Source organism: Grampus griseus (assembly GCF_964374135.1).
Source record: "Grampus griseus genome assembly, chromosome: 19".
In the NCBI taxonomy this organism is placed as follows: Eukaryota; Metazoa; Chordata; class Mammalia; order Artiodactyla; family Delphinidae; genus Grampus; species Grampus griseus.
The window spans coordinates 40,507,340-40,523,480 of NC_139013.1; the positions used below are offsets into that span (position 1 = coordinate 40,507,340).

At 58.2% G+C, this 16,141-nt stretch overlaps 1 protein-coding gene across 1 annotated transcript; it reads right to left on the bottom strand.

Annotated features, from left to right (window-relative positions):
- Positions 1-3,974: 3,974 nt before the first annotated feature.
- SMPD3 (sphingomyelin phosphodiesterase 3) lies at positions 3,975-14,161 on the bottom strand (the record flags this gene model as incomplete). The annotated part of the gene is made up of 7 exons (XM_082676375.1): positions 3,975-4,076; positions 4,295-4,457; positions 6,322-6,385; positions 6,643-6,732; positions 7,525-7,680; positions 7,797-7,872; positions 12,851-14,161. The coding sequence occupies 7 exons, from the start codon at positions 14,159-14,161 to the stop codon at positions 3,975-3,977; spliced, it is 1,962 nt and encodes a 653-aa protein (XP_082532501.1).
- Positions 14,162-16,141: the final 1,980 nt, after the last annotated feature.

Below are 16,141 nucleotides of genomic sequence, written 5' to 3' on the forward strand. Positions count from 1 at the left end.
GCTCTGAATGGTGTGGCTTTCTGTGAAGGAAGGTGAAGGCGCCTCTCCTTTCAGGGCCCGGCTCGGCCTCTGGGCTTGGAGGAGACCTCTTCCCTTTTTGTGTTTTTGCTCTGTGGCTCCTTGCTCCAGATATGGTGGGAAGCGGGGATGGCTTTGGAGCTGAGGAGGGGCCAAGGAGCCCACCCTGCAGTGGTTATGAAGTGCTCAGAAAGCTCCAAGGCTACAGCGTCCCTCCTACCCAACCAGGGAGCGGAGCCAGAGTTGACTGGGCTGGGCAGCTTGGGCTGCTCTTGGCTATGCAGTGCTGGGGTGGGCATGCTGCTCTCGTGGGAGCTGGCCTAGCCTGGCCTGCACTGGGGACCTTTGAGTCCCACCTGCCTGCTTCAGCTAGGAGGGGCTTCTGGGGGCAGAGTCGCAGACTTATGGCTGGGCCCCAGGCCTTGAAGACCCTGGCAGGGCCAGGCCAAAGACCGAGTTCAGACCCTTTCACTTGCTAAGTAGTGGCACCAGTCCACATTTGTAAGGGTCTGGCCTCCATGTGCAGCACCAGCAGGTGACCAAGACCAGCACCTAGACACCAGGCTGCTTTTCAGAGGATAGGGAGGAGGCTGTCCCAAAGCAGTTCCTCAGAGGCAGACCCAGGAAACCAGCCATCAGAAGGGAGCCAGGAGGTACGGCCCTTTCCCGTGTGCCCCTCTTTTAGCAGAAGGACCTCGTCCCCTAGAAGTCTGGGGCGGATGGGTATGAGTGCAGTCACCCCGACGTTGCCTTGCCAGAGAAGGTCAGAGAGCCCCAAGGAGGCCCTAGCCTTGTTTCTTCCCACACTCAAGGTGCCCTTCTGCTGTTTACTCCCAGTTCCAGAGGGAGTAAGAGAACCCAAGGGGCCTGATTTCCTGGTGGTTCAGGGCAGACTCAGGCTGTGCCCATCCTGTGGGGAGAGGCAGGAAAGGCAGGCCCCCCACAGTGGCCTCCCCACAGCCCCGCTTGGCCGCCTAGCCCCTTGGAGTCAGAGCAGGGCCCAGCCTAGCTTTTCACTTAAATGAGTGGAGAACACCAGCCTTGAGCCTCACAGTTTTATTTTTTCCTCATTATCCATCCTTTCAGCACCAGTAAAGGAAAAAAAAAACACCTCTCTTTTCAAAATATTTTATCAGGTGTAAAGATTGTTTTTCTTCTAGGGAAGAATCGTGTGGATATATATTTGATAATGTTCTTACCAAAACCTCAGGTGTGCTTACCATATAAAACCCCTAATGTCCCATGAGGATACAATACAGAAAAAAATACAGAAATTAAAAAAGTCTTTTTTTCTTTTTTAAAACAGTATTTCTAAATCTCAGCAAGTTAATACAATAGTTAAAAAGCATCAAGATTAATATCCATACTTAAAACTCAAGGTGGTCTGGACAAATGAAATGACCGTTTTCTTCCAAAGTTGACCCCTGCCTCCTGCCTTCTCTGGAGGAGGCTGGGCCCGGGGCAGGTGCAGGGCCTTGGGGATTTGGGTGACCCCTGGTCCATCCTTCCCAGGCCTAGATGCCACAGAAACATCTGAGATATTTCTTTTCTTTCTTTTTTAAAAATCGGAATGGAAAAGTCTGGCTTGTACGTAGACCCGGGGGTGCACAGGCTTGATGAAACTCGTGGCTGGGTGATGGCGGCCTCAGTGCTGAGGCCCTGCCAGAGGGCAGTGCGAGGGGAGAGGGGAGCCAGGCCAGCTCTGCTCTGGACACTAGGCAGGCTGGGCAGAGGTGACCTTGTTAGGACAGGAAATGACTGAGGCACAGGGAGGTATGACTTGCCTAAGGCCGCCCTGTGAGTAGGGAGAGAAGCATGGCCCCCTGTGCCTTGGCTCCTCCCCAGCTGCCCTGGGAGGCAGGCGGCCCCTCTGAAGGATGAAAGCTGTGCTGGAGTCGCTCTGCTTCAGGAGCCCTGGCCCTGCTTCCGCTGCTGTCCTGGGTACACAGCTGACCCGCAGCCTAGGGGCCTCGGCTCAGGCCCAGACATCTAGGCATCACATCTGCCCCGTTGAGCTCCACCTGTGAGCAGATTCCTGGCTGCTCCTGGGATTGGAGACCTCTGATCCAGTGAAGCCTAGCCAGGGCCTCAAGAGCCACAGCCTTGGAGGAGGGGTGCAGCAGAGAGCCCAAGGAGGACTACACCCTAGACGGTGAGCAGCCCCTCCTGGCTTGACTTGGGGGGTGGGACTGGGGGCCTGGCCAGGGAAGTGCTCCAAGCAGTGAGGCCCTCAGCTCAGCTGCTGCCCCAGCCAGGGGCATTCAGACCAACCAGTGCCACTGTGAGTGTGGCTCTCAGGAGTGTCTTACTCCAGCGCAGGCCTGGCCTCTGGCCTTGGCCCCCTCTTGGTCCCTCTTGCAGCTCAGTGGGTGACAAGGCACAGCATCAGCTTATTGGCACCAGGAGGCTCCTGGCAGCATGGTCCTGGTGTGTCCCCAGCCTCGTTGGGCAGAACTGGCCTCGAGCCAGGCGGGCACATGGGTTGGGGCGCTGTGAAGAGGGGAGACCATTGGGAGTTGTCAGTAACAGCTCCCAGAGTCGAAGGGGCCTCGCACCTGGAAGCAGACAAAACCCTCCCTGCGTGACTCTGGGGGGCGTCCCCAGGTGAGTTTAAAAAGGCCAGTGGGCAGAGGCAGTGCTGCCGTGGGATGAGGAGCTGTGGGCTTCACCTGCAGGCTCTGCCATGCTGTGTGCGTGTGCCTGGGGCTGGCCCTGGTCACATGGTGGCAGAGTGGATGCCAGCCAGTATCACTCCCTGCCTGGGGCGAGCAGTGGCCATTGGCCTTGCCACCCCCGGCCTGCACGCTGGTGAGGGGACAGGCTGCTCTGTGCCTTGGCTTCCAGCCCCTTTGTCCAGGGCCCCCAGATCGGGTTGCTGTTGAGGATTGGCCTGGGAGGACAGAGCCGCAGCCCCACCCAGAGGCAGGTGGACGGTTCCTGAGCTCAGCCAGCACGTGGATGGGGACAGTCCCCAGGAAAAGATTGGTCCCAAACCAGAAGGGTGTCCGGAGGGGAGACAGGATCAGGCAGAAAGAGGATGTGTTGGTTTTGACAGAAGAGAAGCTACAAATCTATCATTTTCAAAACCAGAAGTTCCCCTCCCCCCTAATGCCGTGAGTTGCCCTTTTTCCTGTAAAAAAGTGATGCTCTTTCCTTGGATTCCCGTCTATGGCTCCATTGCCCAGATTGGAGTCTCCAAGGGAGGCTCCAGGCTCTGCTGTGCCTGTCTTAGGAAAAGCAGCATTCTCCCTCGTGGCTTGCAGACCCTTTAAAGTGAAGGGTTGTTTTTGTTCTTAACTTTTTTGATTTTCTTTAAAATGTAATCGCCCTTGAATGCAAGACCCTGGGGAAGAGCCCGGGCTCGCTGGTAACTGGACACAGCCCTCACGGTCCCTGCTCATGAGCTGTCCAGGCTGGAGGTGGCGAGCCGGCGGCCGTGTGTCCAGGAATGCTTCTTTGGCTGGTTCTGATTGTGTTTGGAGTTTGGCCTTGGGTGAGGCCCAAGTGAGGGGTCTGTGGCTACAGCGTGGCACATGGCATGCGGGCAGCGTGCATGCGAGGGTGCAGGCATGCGAGACAACATGGCAGCAGACAAAAATAATGAACCCTGGACGAAGCTTGAAAAGAGATACAAAGAGTACAGAAACCCGGTTCTCATACTAACCCACGGGTTACAAACTAGGTTGTGCTGTAGATTTGTAGAAAATAACAATTTGAAAGAATGGCACTGGTTGGGCAGCCAGGACTCCCAAGCCCGGCCTGACTCCTGTCCATGGCGAGTGCCCAGAGGTGCTGGGCAGCGCTGGTTCCAGCTCACCCAGGACTGGCTGCAGCTCTCCCAGGCCCCTGCCCGCCTCCCCCAGCACGGGTGGTGCTCGCTGAGGGGACATGGCCAGGGAGGGACTGCAGCTCAGAGGGCTGGCGGAGGCCCTGCTGCTCGTGATGACTTGGCCCATTTATGCCTCCTCCTCCCCCGCAGATACCATCAGTCGCATGGCCACCGGGAGGTGGTCTGTCAGGCCCGACAGCTGGGTGATGAAACTGAATTCTTCTACCTCCTGGGCGGGGGGAGGAGAAACATCCCAGTTAGACCCAAAGGGCATCCTGTAAAGGAGAGGCCTGGCCCAGACCTTCCTGAAGGCAGAGGGGTGGGAGGATCCATGGGCCCCAAAGGCCTCCTGGATGGGCACGTCCCATTTCCAGAGGAGAGCTCAGTGCTGCCAAGGGGTGCAGGGCTAGGGTCCCCTATGCCCAGCCCAGCCCAGCCCAGACTCACGGCCTTCCAGTCTGGGCACAGCCCCTCCTCCCCGTGCAGCATGTAGTCAATGCGCCTGCCGTTGCCCTTCAGCAGCTCTTTGCGTCCCTTCTGGCCTCCCCCAGGGCTCTTGCTGCTGGGGAAGGCGAGGTACTCGCGACGACCTTCCTCGCTCTCCAGGACCCTGCTCACACAGAAGGCACAGGAAGGCAAGGTGAGCCCCGCCCCCGCTGCGGTCCAGGTCCTGAGTGTGGAGCCGCGTTCTGCCCGCAAGTCAGACCAAACCCCTGCATTTAAGATCTGTCTTCCCTGTGAGCCCCAAAAGGGACTGGGATGGACAGAGACCGCACCTGAGTCTGAGTTCCTGACCGACCTGGGCCACTCCAGAATCTGCCTGGGAGCGTCCCATGTCCACTGTGGGCTGGCAGCACTCTCTTTCCCTTTCTGAACTAGAACGTTGGCACCACCCAGAGCCTGTGACCAAGCTGGGGACAGAACTGCCCAGCCCCTCTCCAGGATGGTTTCTGCTCTGAGCTAAGAGTGTCCTGTTTTGGGGAACTTGATCTTTGCAGTGAGCCTCAGGGACCTTCCTCTTCTGGAAGTCCCCAGGCCTCCCATGACTCTTGTTTCAGGTCAGCAGGGGGCCAGGGGAGCCAGGAGACAACCAGACCCCATCCCAGGACTGGACTGCTGTGTCGGTCAGTCCCTGAGTGGTTTTGCCATCAAGCCTCTGAGCCTCCACTGTCCCTCCTAACACAAGAATGATGACTGTGGCCCCAGAACACTTTGGGGACCAGGTGTGTGAAGAAAGGAATAAGGTAGGATGCAGCTGTCGCCCCATTTCTCAGTGGAAGGAAACTGATAGGGATGCGTATGTGTTGGTCAAGGATCTACAGGGAGGGCAGGGCGCTCAGGTGGAATGTTACGCCCTGAGTCCGGGTCTTCTGACTCCTTGACTGCCATCTGCTTCCTGCCAGGTTTCCTCCAGAGCCTGAAAATCGGTGGTAAGGAGCCTTCAAGGAACACCCCATCTTAGAGGGCAGATGCAGGCCAATGTTGGGAGTGAGAGGTGCAGCCACTGAGAGACACTACACAGGCCTGCCTGCCCGGCTAACGCCTGGACAAATGGACAGGGCACCTGGACAGGCACAGCCAGCAAACATGGATTTCTGCAGGGTCTTTATCAGCCTTGAGATAAATAACACTAATGACATGCAGAACGTAGTCATATCTCAGAAATATAATCCATTACTGTCCTTTGCCTTTGATAATTAATTCCAGCATCAATGATCTAAGAGTTACTGATAGTCATTTTTAAATCATCATCTCATAAAAAGATAATTTTCTCGGCATAGGATGATGTTTCAAATTTAGTCTATAATTAATTGGCTCAAATTAGCTGCAAGGAGCCATTGCCGTGGCTCTGTGCAGTCTCAGGATGTGAATTATAAATTGGCTCTGCTGCTGGCCTCTCAACTGTGTCCTTTTTGGAAGTCTCGGGTTCAAGAATGCAGTTTGGCTGGGATGGAACGGTCTCTACTTTGAAAAGGACAGGCTTGTCTTATCTCTGTTCGTGTTTTTATTTGCCTAATGGGTGGCTACCAGCTGCCGGGCTCCTGCAGCAGATGCCATCCCCAGGGCTCTTCGGCAGGGGTGTCTGCAGCGCTTGGCCTCGCCCTCGGAGATTCTGGTCCTTTTTCCTGTGCCCAAGGCAGGCTGGGGCTCAGGGCAGGCCAAGCTCTGGTAGAGTGGACCCGGACTCTGGGTGCTGGTGTAGGAAACACCACCTCGAGGCCCCAGGCCTACTCGGAGGCTTCTTCTTGGTAAGGATACCCCTGAGGCATGAGGTCCACCACAGCCTCCGCCCACCCCCAGCTTGCCTCCCTGAGGCTCTCACAGGCGTCGTCCCATGGGGCTGTGCGCTCTTGTCTGCCCGCAGAGCCCATCTCTCCACACCTGTTTCTGGGTTGGTGCTCATCCCAGACCTGAGAGCTGCCTGGATCTGCCTACCCTGCCTGACCACAGCAGCATGGGTGCTGGGTGCTTACTTTTGCAGATTGTCAGGGGTGCACACTTCCTCGTCGTAGAGACCGTCCTTGTCCAATAGGGTACCTGGGGACAAGGGGGTGAGAGTGGTCACTGCGGGCAGGGCCCAGCCAGCCTCAAGGAGGGCTGCCTCCCTGGGGCAGTAGGGTTAGGCCAGGGCTTCTGTGGGCTGGGCAGCTGAGTGCCCCCCCTCTCCCCAGCAGTGAGGTCTTGGGGGCAGGTCTCTCCGGGAAGCCCATGGGGTATCAGGCCTCGGCAGTGCCCCTCCCCTGCCCCAGTCCCCCTCCCCTCCCCCCCAGAGCCCGTGCCCAGCCCCAGCTCACCGATTGCCCATGGCTTCTCCTCCCCAGGCCCCAGGCGGCAGGGGTCCTTGTAACGTGTAAACAGGGAGTGCTGCTGCTCCAGCTTGTCGTCTGTGCAGGGAGGGAGGGAGTGCTGAGGAGCTCCGGGTGTCTGGCCTGTCCTGGAGGGCCACCTGCCCCTGGTTCCGGTCTGACCAGAGTCACCAGGTCCCTGTCCCTCAGGTAACTGCCTCTGGGTGGGGTTTGTGTCCCCAGACAGATGGATCTGTGGTTCATCTGTCACTGGGTTTCTGTGTCCTTGAGAATGCCCCCTTTAACAGCCCTCAGAATTGTGCCTGGTGGGACTTTCCTGGTGGTCCAGTGGTTAAGACTCCACGCTCCCAATGCAGGGGGCCCGAGTTCAATCCCGGATCAGGGAACTAGATCCTGCATGCCACAACTAAAAGCGCCCGTGTGCCACAACTAAAAAAAAGATCCTGCACGCGGCAACAAAGATCCCGCGTGCCGCAGCTAAGACCCGGTACAGCCAAATAAATAAATGTTTAAAAAAAAAAAAGAATTGTGCCTGGTACAAAGTAAGAGCTGAATACAGACTTGGTGAGTATCATTAGCTAACCCCATTAGTCTGGGTTTCAGAGGCTCCCAGCCTTCCCTGCCAGAGGTTCATCTGTGGGGCATCTCTTTTTCTCCAGCGAGGTGGCCTCTGAGCTATTTAGGGAGATCAAGGCCTCTTATTCTAGGAATTCTTGGGGGCAGAGAAATCATAGTCTTGCCAAATGTCCCACCCCCATGCTCTGGAGGAGCAGGAAGTTACTTGAGCTGCCTGACCCCGGTCTTTCCAGCTGTGACTGGAACCCACGCCTCCCCGAGTGGCCGACCCTAATGGTGAGGAGCACGCCTCACCAGAGGAGCAGTTGTCAAAGTTAAAATCTCCGCAGACGACGTCAAACGCCACCAGCTCCTCGGGGTTGGCTGCGCTGGACGAGGAGGTAGATTTTCGGAAATCAGCCAGCCAGTCCTGAAGCATGTTCAGCTGCTCACACCGAATGTCACTGTCCTCTGTGTGGCAGAACCACAGAGAGATGATGAAGCTGCTGCCAGGCCCCAGCCAGGCCAATCCCAACACTCTGAGGGGACATTCCCCACCCGCTGAAGCTTGGGCCCCTGGACCCTACCTGGCAGGGCGTGCAGGTGTGTGCAGGAGATGTACCCGACAATTCTTTGGTCGTGAGGTGTATTTCCTACCTGCACCTGTAGGGGAGGAAGCAAGGTGTTGGTGATGAGGCCTATGAGTTATCACTTCTCTGAGCACAAGGGGACACTGGCGACTCCTGCCCCCAGCCAGGTCAAACTCTCAGAAGCCCAGCTCTGTCGACTCCTGGCTAGACTGGGGCCCTGGGAAGAACAGCACATGTCCTGCTTCTAGGAACTTCTGCTCCAGTGTGGGAGGCAGATGCATGAAGAAGTACCAGCCTGTGGCATGGTGAGTGCCACCGACAATTCAGGCACGGTTTTACAGGAGAGAGATGCAGAAATTGCTCCCCACACCCCTGCTGTCTCCGGGTGACCAGAAGGGCCACATGGATGACCCTGAAGTGCCAGCCCCTTGGTTCTTTGTCCACTCCTGCCTGGTGGCTCTTTCCTCCTCCCCTTGGTCACACCCTGGACCTGATCATGGCTTGGAGCCCATTCCTGTGAAGTCTGAATTAGGCTCCCCTCTGGGATGTGGTGCAGCCACAAAGCCCACCACCCTCATCCACTGTGAGATGCCTTGGACCTTGCCTTCGGCTCTGTCTTCCCAGTCTCTGCCTCTCTGGCTTCATAAGCAGTCATTTTAACTGCTTTTTGATTGTGGTCCCCTGTTAGTCCCCAGATCTGGGATGACAGCTGTGGCTGGTGTCTCCATGGCACCTATGTCATGGCTGGCCCCAGGCACCCCATGGCCTCCATCCTGAGCCCAGTCCTCCTTCCTCCACAGGGGCTTCTTCACGCTCTACTCTCCCCAACCTCGGTCCTTGCCTGCTGCTCACCTCCTTCACTGGAGACAGCGTACCTGGCAGGTGGAGTGGGGCCGAGGGCTCCTCCCTGACTCCCTGCCCAATTGCAGGTTACCCTGGCAGACTGTTTCCACGGGTTGGCATAATGAAAACGAGCAACTCAGTTGTACAGCACAGACAACTCGGCCCCCAGTGGTGAGCCTGGTGCAAGCCTGAGCCCTTGTCGGGCTGTGGTCGGGGAGGGGAGGGTTGGCAACCTAGCCTGCGGGTTCTCAGGCCCTCTGCTGGAGGCTGTGACAGGAGAGTCCCTCCTGGCGTGCTCCCCAGACCATTCTTGGGTGCCCTTCCCAGAGGCCTCTGGTTGAATCCACATCCTCTTCCTCTCTGGGCTTTCCTCCCATCTGAGCCTCAGCTGTCTTTCCCATATTTCACTAATCTATTCCAGACTGGGTTTCGTATGATGTTGAGACCCTGGACCTCGGGAAGTCTCCAGGGAGGGTGACTGTAGAGGCCAGTTCTTGGCTGAGGTGCATGCAGCAGCAGCGCGGGTGCCCCTGGCCTCTGCTGAGCATAGCTCTGCCCATCCTCCAGCTAACAGTGGCCTGGACTCATCACGGGCCCTCTGCTCTGAGAGCCTCGGGAGGCTTCCATCCTTCTTTCTGCTGCTGAAGTCAGGTTGGTGGTATTCTCCTCCATGAGGTCTTTCTCGTCATCGAACACCCTTAGCTTTCTACAGCTCTTCATCCCCTTTCCCAGCCTGGATAGATGCACATCTTTCCTTTTCCAGTGCCCAGGCAGATGAATGTCTGGTTACTTGATAATGGGCCTGGATTTGGGGCTGTTTGTAAGCTCATATGTTCACCATTCACTTCTTGCCCATATTCCAGGCCCAGACCTTTGCCCAATGGTACCCCCACCCCTGGAATCCCTTGGAAATTACACACCATTGGTTCCCCCTGTTGCAAAAACACAACACAGCTTTAAAACCACAGTGCCCCCAGAGGCCACACGATGGTGCTGTCTGCATCCTCAGGCCAGGAGTCTGTTCCCTCCTCTATAATAATATTCACGCTGTGAGCACCATGCCTAGCGCTTCACGGATGCGGCTTTACTAGAGCCTTACAACAACTATGAGGATTATACTAAAATTACACCATCCGTGGCCGGGGTCATGAGGCTCTGGTGGCTGAGGCCGGTTCAAATCTGATGCTCAAATCTGACATTCTTGGCTCATGCCCATTCCTCCCCCTGCTCTACACTGCTTTCTGAGCTCCTGGTGACTGAGCCACGCTTTTCAACAACTGCCCATTTGAGGCTTTTAGTGCATAAGCCCCTCACTCGCTCAGCACTTCATGTCACCTGCCTGTGCTGAATCCTGGGTGGGGACGGAGACAAGTGCAGGGAGGCACCACTCGGCCCTGCTGCTGAGGAGAACCTGCCCGGAGGGAAGACACGCAGAACGAGGTATGTCAGCCCCCCGCCCTCTTCCTTCCATCAGTCCTGTGAGGTCCCCAAGATCCACTTTATTATGTGCTGGGACCTAACTGATTCCCGGGGCTTGAGTCCTCGGGAGCCTCAGAGGCTCGTGTTTCTCTTGCAAAAAACAATCACTCTGAGAGGTTGTGCCTTTAGTCCTGGTGGACAAAGACTGTCAATAGAGCAGGGCCCAGAATCAGGCTCTGTCACGCCTGAGGCAGAAGCCAGTCCATTCCCTCCCTCCTTTCTCCGGGCGTCTCGGTAGCAGGAAAGCACACTTTCCTTGAGGATGAGGAGCTCTGCAGAGTAAATGGGAAGGCAGGGCTGGACGGGGAGCCCCGGGTGAAGGGAGCAGCCCGACTAGCACATTTCCAGCCCCTGGGCCCTTCTGGGGCTGGCCTGGCTCCTGAAACCTCGCTTATTTCACTCTTCTACGTAGAGAAAGAGGCACACTCTCGCCAACAGAGATGAGCGGGGTCTGCTGTGCCGGGCACAACAGCTCTGCTCTCGAGTTCTGTCTGACGGGAGAGGCGGGCAGCAAGACATCTGGGGCCAGGGCTGAGGAACCCCCGAGGGAAAGCTGGCTTGTGCTGGACGCCGCTGAGGAGAGCTCCACTGAGGTGGGGCAGCCAAGACAAGGGGCATCGGCACATGGAGGCCCCTCAGGGTGCTGCTGGAGCAGAGCCCAGGGATGTTGGAGGGGCCCAGGTGAAGGCTGACTTCTCCCTGAGGCAGCAGGAAGAGGGTAAAAGGAGTCAGACTTGGGACATGAGGAGGACAGGTTAGAAATGGGAGGACAGCCCAGAACATCTGGGTGGATGCAGAGGAATGGTGGCCTGGGCAGTGATCTTGCAGCTGGAGATATGGGGTGGACCCAGAGGTATCTGGAAAGTGAAAGTGGGAGCCCAGGTAGATTGACTGGGCTCAGGGCAAGAGAGTCCTCAGCAAGTGCGGAAATGGAGGCTGTGGAGCCACTTCCCCGGGCAGGTGCCTGGGGCCGGCTGGCCATGGTGTAACAGCTTGGAAATGAAGAGGGCTGGCCAAGTGGGGCCACCTGCTCTGGGGGCTGCCAACCCCCAGCTCAGGCTGAGAGCTGGACAGAATGCAGCAGACATGGTGCTGCCAGATCTGCCAAGGTGGGGAGAGAAGTTGCAAACTGAGTTTCATGTGAAATTGCTTGATTTTTAAATGTTGGCCAACACAAGAAATTTTTTAATGGTGTGGACCAAATTAAACACATCTGAAGACTAGTTTTAGATCCAGGAGGTAGAGGGCTCTTCAGCATTTAAAGGATGGGCAGGCGACAAGGAGCCTGGAAGGAACAGCCAGAGAGGTAGGAGGTGGGAGGGAAGCCCGTGTCGGAGGGGCTGTCCCAAGGAGACTTGTGACCCTGGTGGGCATGATAGTTGGGGTGCCAGGCTGAGGAAAGAGAGGAGGAGGGGGCATGTGGGCTGGGGGAAGGCTTGAAGGGGCCCTGGCCTTTGAGCGGTCTGTAGTAGAGCAGGCGGGAGGGAGAGGGTGCGTTCCCTCCCACCCACAAACTGACATGTCCCTTCCTTCCCCAGAAGGTCACTCCGGCTGCTGAGACAGAACACTGACAAATCATATGCCAAAATGGGGAGGTTGGTCTCCTGTAAGAGGAGTGCCTTCAATTTCAGCATCTCAGGAGAGCCAGGGACCACAGATCTGCGCCGGCTGAGCCACACAAGAGCCTGAGCGATGGGAGGGGAGTTCTGGGCGTTGGGGTGTGGCCCTGGCTCCCGCAGGCTCCATGTGGACCATCCGCCGGGCCCTCGCTCCTGGCAGGAGCTTGACTGACAGGTGGCACTTCCCTGGACAGGCTGAGCACAGTCAGAGCTGAGGCCTGGGCATGAGCGCCTCACCACGCTGGGCCTCCACAGTAGCCGCACCAGCCCCCTCCGTTCACGGAACCCCTTCTGGGAGAACTGAGAAGTCTTGAGGGGAATACAGAGAAGATCCGCACCTGAAGCAGCTGCTGCCTCTGGGGGCGGAAAGCCCCGTTCTGTAGCAGCTGGCCAAACGGTGCTTCGGAAAACTCTGGAAGCACCAAGAGCAGCTTTTGAATGGGGAGCAGAAAGTCAACACGCTGAGCGTGTCAGGCTCAGAGGAAGATAAATGCGTAATGACCAAATTACCGTGGTCTAAAAGCTCTCCCAATTGCATCCAAATTAGCAGAAATAATTATGATTCACTTTAATTAGTGACTGTGGAAGTGAAGCCTCGGGCTGGTGGGCAGAGGGCCTGGTGTGGCAGCTGCGTGACAGCCAGGAGGAAGAGGGCATGCTGGCCAGTGAGCCTAGTGGCCTGAGGCAGCGGGTGTGGTAACGCCCAGGGCCTGAGAGGCCTGCCTGCAAGCCTACCGCCATTTGTCTGCAATGATTCAGAGAAGGGGCTCCCTGCCTCCACCGCCTACCACCTTCACCACCGGCACCGTGGGAACCTCCCAGGCCTCGCCGCTCCCGTGCCGCTCCCCACCTTGTGAGTAGGCTCTGCGTTGCCCCCGCTTTACAGATGGGGGAATGGTGGCTCAGAGATCTGAGGAACTTGCCTGAGATCACCCAGCCTGGAGCCTCGGCTCCTGTCCCTGCATTATTTCCCTTGTCTCTGAGCTGGGGGCCCCCCAGTTCCACTCCATGAAAGGTCTTGTCTGCCCCATGCCCTCCAAGAGAGCGAGGACCCTGGCTGCAGCCTGCCTCCCCCCATGGCTCTGGGCCCTGCTGGCTGAGGCCTCCTACCTTGAGATACAGAGCTCCCTTCGAGGCCAGGCTGTCGGAGGACCGCCCGTTGGGGTAACAGTGATAGGCCACGTCCATGATGGGGTAGCGGCTGGCAAAGAAGAGGCCGCTGTTGAGACACTTGAAGCTGCAGCAGCCATGGCAGCCGTAGACTCCGACATCATAGAGGATGTACTCGAAGTAGCCGTGCAGCTGGTCTTTCAACTTGGCGGCCGCCCGCTTGTCAAACACCTCCTGCAGGCATAGGAAGTCCAGGTTGGCAGGAAAGAAGGCTGAGACCTCGTGGTCAAAGGCCTCGTCCGGGTGGCGCCTCCTGCGCACGGCTGCCTTCTTCGCCACCGAGGACTTGTACGGGAGCTTGCTGTTGGCGCCCGGCTCCCCACCGCCGCCGTCAGCCCCGGCCCGCGCCTTCACCAGTGACTCCCTGGAGGCCGAGGGGCTGCCCAGGCTCCCCGAGTCCCCATCCCGCTGACTCTGGTTGGGCGTCTGGCCCCGTGGGCCCCCACCAGCCCCGTTCCTGGCCTGGCCCCCAGAAGGGGGGTCGACGGCTTCAGGGGGCCGGCCCCCCTCGTCGCCACTGATGCGCACGATGCAGGCGTCCTCAAGGCTGCCACCTTCAGCTGGGTCCCCGGAGGCCAGGCCATTGGCAGCCTCGTCGCTAGGGTGACGCCCACCGTATTCCACAGAGGCCGTCCTCTTAATGCTCCCAGGGACGGCCCGGGCCACGCCATCACTGCCCTGCGGTGACACCAGGCTGCTGAAGCTGGCCGCGCTGATGGAGGTGTTGGTGGGTGAGTCGATGTAGATTTTGATCTGGGGCCTACTGGCCCCATTGCGGATTCTCTGGCCGATTTCTTTGGCCCGGGCTTGGGTGTTGAAAACGTTGTTGAGCCTAGCCAGCGAGTCCGGGAGGAGGCAGAGGTTGGCAGTGGCGAAGCAGAAGCTTTTGCCAGGACCTGTACCCTTCCATTCACTGTGCAGGGCCGCCCCGCTGGCTGGGCCCTTGTCCTCCAGCCGGGAGTAGACGTAGGGCCGGCGGGCCGACTGCAGGGTGGACCAGAGGAGGAACCCAAGGAGCGCAAAGGGCAGCGAGGCGACCAGGAGGGCCAGGTAGACGGGCGTGAAGAGCACGGTGCAGAGCAGCTGGAGGTAGCACGGGTCATCCGCCCGCTGGCGCTTCTCGTAGGTGGTGGGTATGAAGGAGGCCAGGAGCCGGTCCGCCAGCCAGTAGCATGGGAAGATGAGGGCCCAGGACACGGCGTGCAGGGCGGACAGACAGCTGTTGGGAAAGGGGGTCGTGTACAAAACCATTGCAGCTCAGTGGGCGCCGCAGCCGGCCCTACTACATGATGTCCCTGGCGGTGCAGGCACTTTCCTGGGCGGGGCGGGCGAGTGGGGGGCGGCCGGAGGAGGGTCACGTGCTGGTGAGACACGACTGTGGATGGTCAGCGGCACATGTCGGCCAGCCAGTCATGGTTCCCCTCAGTGGGCCATGCTGGGCCACCAAAGCCTGCTGGAGAACCTGCAAGACAGAAAGTGAGGGGTCTTTTATTCATCTTTAGGGGGCCAGGTCGGATGCTGGGGTCGTTGCCCTGCTCACCCCACTCCTGCCTCCTCTGACATGAGCAGGACTGTTCTGAGGACCAGGCTGGAGCTGGCAGGCTCACGTGGGGCGTTTGGGACCAGGAGCGGGCCTGGCATGCTGCATTTGCCTGTGTGTTTGGCTCTCTTCAAGGAAACTGCCTGGTGACCTGACTGCCTCTAGCTGACCTTTTTTTTTTTTTGGCTGCACTGTGTGGCTTGTGGGATCTTAGTTCCTTGACCAGGGATCGAACCTGGGCCCCTGGCATTGGAAGCTCAGAGTCCTAACCACTGGACCACCAGAGAATTCCCTAGGTGACCATTTTGACTTTGTAAGCTAATTGCTTGGAAACTGGCCCAGGATTTGAGGAGCACAGTTTGTGGGCATGTAGGGCATGGCGGGTCCTAGAGGATGCCTGGGCCTGACACTGGCCTGGAGCAGCCTGAAGCCCGTCAGGAGCCAGGGGTGTGTTTAGAACAGGCGAGGGGTAAGCCTGAGAGGAGCCGCAGACACAGCCTCCTGTCACTGAGTGCCAAAAAGAGGCCAGGGGATCCTGGGGCAGAGGGCAGTGTGGCTGGCGGGGCCCCGGAGGGGAGAGTCCCTCCACAACCAGGCTCTCACTGTGCCCCAGCCTGCAGCATCAGACCGTCTCTGCCATCCCAGTCCTGCTGAGCCCCAGCAGAAAGTGCCTGACGAGGACCCAGGCACTGTGTGGGCCTTCCGAAGTTCTAGAATGATCAGAGTTACCCAGTTACAGGGGACCCTGATGGTCCCTGTGACCTTTGAAGAAGCTCCCTGGAGCTTTGAGGGTCTGGCCCAAGCTTCTCCCCTAAGCCCCCCCGCCACACAGCCCCAGGGCCCAGCTGAGGCTCACAGCTGCCAGAATGAGTCCACTCCGGGTCCCCACCCTAGCCTGTGCGGGAGCTGCCATGGGTCTCAGAGCAGGCCCAGGGCCCCCGCCGGGAGAGGCCGCAGGTGCATTCATTGTACTGAACGTAGAATCAATAAAGACAAGGGTCTGGACTATTTACCCAGCCTCCAGGGACCAAGGGTGATCATTCTGTGGTGCAGCTGGTATAAACATAACGCAGAGTTTTTACGACCAGATCAGCTGGGGGACTCATTTCCTGTTGATGTCTCACGGGCCCAGCCCTGCTTCTGCCATGGCACCTTGGGGGTCTGTGTCCACAGGGCCGTCTGTCCTGGCCCTACACCCTCTCTTCCTCCTGCCTTCCTGGTCACCTCAGCCGGGACCTGGGTGCCATCTGGACTCTGCCTTCCCTCAGTCCTCACATCCTATCAGTCCCTCCTGCCCACCCAAGCCCCCGTGGAGCCCCTGTGCTGGTCCAGGACTGCATCACATGTCACCCACTTTCCCGGCCTCTTCCCCATCAGGCCATCCTCCACACGATGGCTGGAGAGACTCTGTTTAATCTGATCACATCACAGACGCCTCAGCCCCACTGAGGCCTTGCTCAGCACTTATTGGGCGTAGCGTCTCCCCAGCCAGGCCCACCCATGTCTGCAGCCCCAGCCCTCTTTGTGTTCACCTCCCAGTCTCCGGATGTGGTTTCCTGTCCACGCCTTGCTATTTTCTCTGCCCCTCGTCTAGCTCACCCTTCTTCTTCTAAGACTCAGCTTAGAAATCACCTCCTCAGACAAGCCCTTTTGTCCCCCTTGCCAGGTGGCTTAGGTTCCTTCTCTGGGGG